The 6,480-nt window shown below is 44.2% G+C and overlaps 2 protein-coding genes across 2 annotated transcripts; both read right to left on the bottom strand.

The window, feature by feature from the left end:
* Positions 1-486: 486 nt before the first annotated feature.
* PHALS_14667 (uncharacterized protein) lies at positions 487-1,672 on the bottom strand. Its single transcript, XM_036407547.1, has one exon. It carries the CDS (start codon positions 1,584-1,586, stop codon positions 1,401-1,403), a length of 186 nt encoding a protein of 61 aa, XP_036263241.1. The 5' UTR covers positions 1,587-1,672; the 3' UTR covers positions 487-1,400.
* PHALS_13077 (FOG: PPR repeat) lies at positions 1,672-5,535 on the bottom strand (the record flags this gene model as incomplete). The annotated part of the gene is made up of 1 exon (XM_024728759.1): positions 1,672-5,535. The coding sequence occupies one exon, from the start codon at positions 5,533-5,535 to the stop codon at positions 1,672-1,674; it is 3,864 nt and encodes a 1,287-aa protein (XP_024579204.1).
* Positions 5,536-6,480: the final 945 nt, after the last annotated feature.

The raw sequence follows: 6,480 nt of genomic DNA, 5'->3' as shown, positions 1-6,480 counted from the left end.
CCAAGCAAGGACATCAGCTTGTTAAGCCCGTCCTGCATGTCCTGGGGCAAAGAGGAAATTGTTTCATCCTCACATTGGATCAGTCTTAACGACTCAGGTGTAGATTGACTGCAAGTGCAGCGGGGCTTCCGTAGCTTTGCGCTTTTAGGATGCGTAAGTTAGGTCACCGACCTTTCGTTCTATACCTAGAACAAGTACCAGTTTAGCGGATCGCAATCCGCATACTCCAAGAGTAATTATTGCCTTAATCCAAGGCTAATTAACTCTTTCGTTTAAATCAAAAACTGACTTTTTTATTTTTATCTGCGGCAAAGCCTCCTAATTTTAGATGCATACATTTTCCTAAATATATATAGTAAAATCTAAATACATGCATTACTACTGGCTACCTAGCCACATACCGTATTCTTGTTTGGGTGCAGTCACACCATGCCCATCTCGTGTGACACACACACATATACCAGGGTACGCGTAACCCCGTTACACTTAATGTGAGAAGCCCATGTGGCGGTGAGCGGAACGTTGTGACTGTTCAAGAAGCTCTGGGATACATCGACTGATAGGGAACGCGAGCCCTGAAGCCTTTGAAGAAGGTGAGCGTTGTGCGCTGAGATTCGGGTGGGGTTTACATATCTGTTTGGTACTTACTTTGCAATAGAAGGATTGTCAATTTGTTTTATGATGCAACAAAAAGGATGCTAGCATAACAAGGTCAAAGTCACGGATGAAAACTGTAAAAGTTTGTTTGATGAGGACGCATGGAAAGCTTAGCAAGGATGTCGATGCTATTTTTCGATTGGAGTCCTTTAGAAGTGAATGCATGACTACGTTTACTGATCATTTGATTAATCACTGTCAAGAAACCTGGTCAAAACCAACGATGCAGCGACCAGCACACTTAGACCCTAGTTTGTGTCGTACGAACGGGAGACAACTAGCAAGCTTCAGGTTTTACGTTGGCAAATACAAGAATCAATTTATGGGAATCCATTATTGTTCAGCATAAAAGATGTGTAGTGACAAATGAAATTACTATTTTATAATGCTGTGGCTGATTTGGATGAATTAAAAACAAGGAGTCGAGAATTCGCTGCGCATTGCGGCGAGGCCGAGGATCCAAAGGTTACAAGGAAGCTATGCAACTACTTATACCGTTTAAATATATGCATTGTCACCATGGACAGATTGGTGTATCCTGATTGAGCTAGAAGCAAACCGATGTGGTAGTCGCGAGCTCGATTTGGGGGTCAAGAAGTCCATGATCATGTGGGTGTAGTATCCTTGCGCGATTTTGCAAATCGTATATGAGTAAATCTTGGCAGGTGCTAAGCATGTGCGTTTCAAGTTTAAATGCATGGTCAAGTGCATCAAGTCACACTTATTCAGGTTACGCTGATCAACTAGTTAGTCATAATACTGCCAGGAATGAAATTCAAAATTAAAAAAATATTGTGCATTGCAGCGTGATACGTCAAATACATGCATGCGACAAATGTCAGTACAAGATGGTAGTATGCAGTTGAGATATGATCAATCACATTTGCGAAGGCCTCCACTTTGCTATAATTTTGCGTTATAGCAGACATACGATACAATTTCGAGATAGATTTCAAAGCTCAATATCTGCCTAATAAAGTTAATCAAAGTCACACTTAACCCGTGAACATAACATTATTCCCTGTCTGCCACAATGGGCTGGAGTACAACACCCCATCGCGCGTCCGTCGAAGCGCGCACAGCAGCATCATAGCTTTTGCTTCGAAGACGTCTCTGACTAAAGTGCGGTGCATATACAGCAGGTTTACGCTTGGGTTTAGGAGTCATAGCTCTTCTTGTTTTGCCCACACGATTTGCCAGATTATTTCCTGAACGTAAATTCGGCGCACTTACAACACCCAGTCCTTCCTCAAGTGAGCGCTTAACAAAGGCCAACTCGTTTGCAATCATTGCTGGCATATGCTTGTGCAAACGTAAAAGGTCGTTTGCTAGATTTGTCGTCATTGGTAATCCATGTCGGTGGCAAAAGAGTGCGATTCTTGCAAGCTCATCCGGTTTGATGACACCACACCCAATCAGATCTTTATCTTTTCGAATCCGACGAAACACTTTACGGTTGTTGTCCCGCACTTGCTCAATAGCCGATGCAACCTGCTTTGCTAGCTCGTCTGCAACTTCCTTATCGAATCCATTTTCCCGCACATCGTTCAAAATAATTTGACCTGTACTTTTAGCAGCGGTTGAGTTCGCGGGCTCCAATCTTTCAAGACGTAAGCAGCTTTGAAGTGTTAGTAAGTAAGCATTGCCACTCGGTTGGGTGAAGCCGCGAGTACGTAGCTTTTCAAACAACTGTAGACTAGCCACCGCTCCAGCAATTTCATCACGAGACTCGGCACAGTACTCCATTGCCACTTCATAATGCGCAACATTAAGTGGAAAAGTCAATAGTTCTTTTTCGAAAAGTGCACGCATAGCATTAAAGAGGCCAAATTCACCATAAATAAACAACAGCATCTCAATTACGTGTTGCTGAAAGTACGGCTGCGTCTGTTTTAACGACAATCCATGTTTGTCATCCATATACATTTGCAAAAGTTGCTCAGCTTCCACTAGTTTTCCCTCTTCGATCAATGCGTTTGTTACACGGATCACACGGTTGGAATGGATTTGATTCAGTCCATTGAGACGAGCATGTTTAAGCACAAGTGTCGCGGCAAGAATCGAGTTACCAGATTGACATAATCGGTGAAATACCGTATCAAATACGTCAATCGACGCACTAGCATCATATAACTCGACAGCCTTTGCGTTTCGATTTGCTTTCAAGAGCGCGTTCAACGCCATTTCTACTGTACAACCAGGCAGATTCTTCACGGCATCAAGAAGAGCATCGTCCTCGTGAGTCAGTGCAAGCGAGAACAGTAGCGACTTGGCCACATTTGATTCGACCATCATTATCTCACCATTCTCATCACGATTCGACATGAGATCATCGCGTATCGAAAGCACTTGGTCCGTAAGACGCAGGCGTGAGAATGCGACAATTGCTGCATTTTGCGCGTACGAATTTGGCTTTAGACCAAGAGCACGCATTGACTGAAAAAGTGCTCCAACATCGTCATGATCGCCTATTGTGGCCTTAATTGAAATTGCTAAGGATAAAGCTTCGCCATCCAAGTTTTTTCCATGCACTTCAAGCATTTGTCTGCAGATTTGCTCCGCCTTATTCAAGCGCATTTCATCATCAAAATTATCACCTCTCATCCTTTCATGCTGGAGCAAGGCAAGAATCACGTCCTTATACAGACTAAGTGGGATCGTTATGGGCTTCATTCTTGATTTCAACGGTTGCATTGCATCTCTTCCAGCTTTTACTTGGCGTATGTGGTTTAAATAATATTGCACCGACGAATGACTAGCTGCTGCATCAAAGAGCTTGATCACCAAGTCCATACGATCCGCATTTTTGCATATTTCGGTTGCGTCCACAACAGTATCGATACCGCGTTGTTCGACGCGACGGAATGATAGAGTTTCGATGGCTAGTGTGTACGCAATTTGCCATTCCTTGCTCTGTTTTTTACGCATTTCTTGAAGCAGATCAACTTTACGACGGATCAGAGGATGGAGATCATGGCGATGGCAATACATGAGCCACTCTCGACCTAAATTCCACTTTTCAGCTTCTAAAAGCTTTGAAACAGTGTCTCCAGCGCATACCTCGGCATTTTTTAGGACATCAAGATTTATCATCTGTAATAACTTACGCATTAAGTTCCAATTTTCAAAACGAATGCATGCATCCGTTGTTGCACGCACGATCGAGTCTGTGATCGGAAGTTGACGCGACAGCATTGTGTTTAAGTATGCTTCAATATTTGCCGTTTGATCATCTCGTGCCTTGCACAAACCGCTTATTATACCATTAAACAAAAGGACGTCGTTTTTACTCTCAACATCGGTATCGTGGCCTTCAAAGTCCACAAATGCTTCCAGCTCGTCGTTATTCTTATATCTCAATTCCTCGTGATGACTTACGTCTGCCATCCCGCACCACTTTCGCTCCGCATGGTCAATAAGTTCTTTAAGCATTGCCATCTCTCCAGTACTCGCAAAAACACCAGCAAGACTCGCATAAGCCGGTGGCAAGACGACTGGTACATTTGTTAACATCAAATGCCAAGCGCGTTTTGCGTCATTTGTAATCAGCGTCGGATCACGCACCTTGTCTCGCGAAAGGGCATTGAACAGCGCCAAATATATGCCAGTATGACGAGATAGTCGACGCGATCCCTTGCAACTATCGACGTACTCATCGAATAAATCAACTGCTTTTTGGGCATTACCAAGTCGCCCATGCGCACGAATAACAACTGCATAAGTTCCTTGATGGATTTGTCCTGGCTCAAATAAATTTCGAAGATGATCGAAGACGCTTACTGCGAGTTGCGTGTCTTTGACATGATTAAGTCCCTGCATCAGCTTGTTGTACTTAATTGGGTTCGGATTCGGCTCATTCGTTTCGACAATTTTCTTCCAACAAGCCCAAGCATGTTGGCTACGATTAGCTCCTATGTACGCCAGCATTGCGCGACATAGACAGAAAATACTAGGTTGATTTTCGCCACTTTGAAGCATTTGTTCAAACAATCGCGTGGCTTGCCAGTGTTTCCCGCTTGAGACGAGCGAGTCGATTGTGCTCGTATAAATGGTTTCATTTAGACATAATCGACGTAGTGATGCAGTGGTAAAGCTCTGCAGCGCTTCTTCTAGTTGCCCATTTATCACTTGGGCACGTATTAACTGGCTCAAAACCTGTCCATTGTCTTGTAGATCATGTATTTTCTCCATCTGCACAAACAGAGCCATGGCCGTATCAGGTCGTCGTGCCATACCGGCAGCTCGTATAGCAGCAGCGTAGTAATCCTCAGTAAGCTTCATGCCAGCTTTCCGTAACTGCTTCATAATCAAAAAGGCACTATTAGCGTCCTTGGCCTGTCCGCAAGCTTCCATGATGGCGTAAAGAGCTGCAGGCGATGGCTCCACTCCCATGGCTGAAACCTCATTGCCTAACTGCACAATATGCCCCCAATGTTCTTTTGCTAAATAAGCTTGAACTATAAAATCTATCGTCGCACTCGTGGGAGTGAGGTTGTCGACCAACATGTTGTTAAGCAAACCGGGCAAAACCTCAACTTTGCCCATACGTGCACATGCGGCGATTGTGCGCTCGTACATAATAGAGTTAAGCGCTGGAAGTGCTTCATCCTTGTCTACACGGTCCAGTAATTTAATCGCTTGGCGCCACTTGCCAGTCTCACGGTACATGTCCAGTTCAGCCAACAGCTTCTTCATGTTTTCTGTCGTTTCGATTGGCATTCCGCTCATACTCTCGGAAGACATGGAGCAATTGTGTAGAATTGTATAATTGGACAAAGTAGCTGTACGTGCAAGACGAATGTCTAGACACTGCAGCCTCATGTCTGCGGTGGGCCGCGATCGTTGATAAAGCTTCACAAGGCGACGAGCGCGTAACATTTCATGCACGTGTTTGATTCAGTCTACAACGATATGTAAACGTGTAAATTATAGCACCAGCTCCAATCACACGACAGCGTGAAGTAGAAGCTGTAGCAACGTTCACAGGCAGCACAAAGCTGATCGTGTGTCAAATTGGTGGTCAAGACTTTGAGTACCGTAATACTGGTACTTCATGTAGCCATATGAGCTTTGTATGTATATTGTTGTAAATTCGAAAGCCTTTTGGATCAAATCAATGCTCAGCTTTTCCACGCAGTGATACCGTCCGAACATCTTTATATCTTAATTTCGAGTCGACGGTGCAGAATGAGAGTCGAGAAGCAGGGACAAAAACACCAGAAACTTCCATTTGTATTAAAGTAGCTTGGAGACCTCAATAGCATTTCGTGTGCCATGGAAGGAAGGGTGAGGATCACACATGATGGTGTGACCACACGTAAGCAACAAGTCGGTATGTGGCTGGACAGCCAGTAATTATACATTTTACTTGGCTTTACCAAATAGATAGGAAAACCTATAGATTTAGATGTTGGCGGCTTTGTCGCAAATCTAACCAAGAAATACAGTTTACATTTTATGCAGAAGATTTCGGGTTCAGGTTGTAATTACTCTTGGAGTAAGTGGATTGCGATCCGCTATATTCTAAGTATACAACGAAGGTCACCGACCTTAATCCAGCTTCCTCTAAGCGAAAGAGATACGGCAGTCCCGCTGCATTTGGTAGCACTTAAAGTCAATCTACACCTGAGTCGTTACGACTGACCCTCTGTGAGGATGAAGCAGCTCTCTTATTTGCCCCAGGGCATTCGGGACGGGCTTAAAAGATGATGTATCTGCTTGGCCCTGACGGCGTGCAACACCTCTCTTCGCAAGGACCTGAGGCGACCAGCGCGCGTCTAGAGGCATTTTCAAGCTATGAAAATGCTCTGCTAGAGCAACTAA

Source organism: Plasmopara halstedii (assembly GCF_900000015.1).
Source record: "Plasmopara halstedii genome assembly, contig: Scaffold_650, whole genome shotgun sequence".
In the NCBI taxonomy this organism is placed as follows: Eukaryota; Oomycota; class Peronosporomycetes; order Peronosporales; family Peronosporaceae; genus Plasmopara; species Plasmopara halstedii.
Note: the sequence above shows the minus strand (reverse complement) of the source record. Positions and strands in the feature narration are given on the sequence as shown.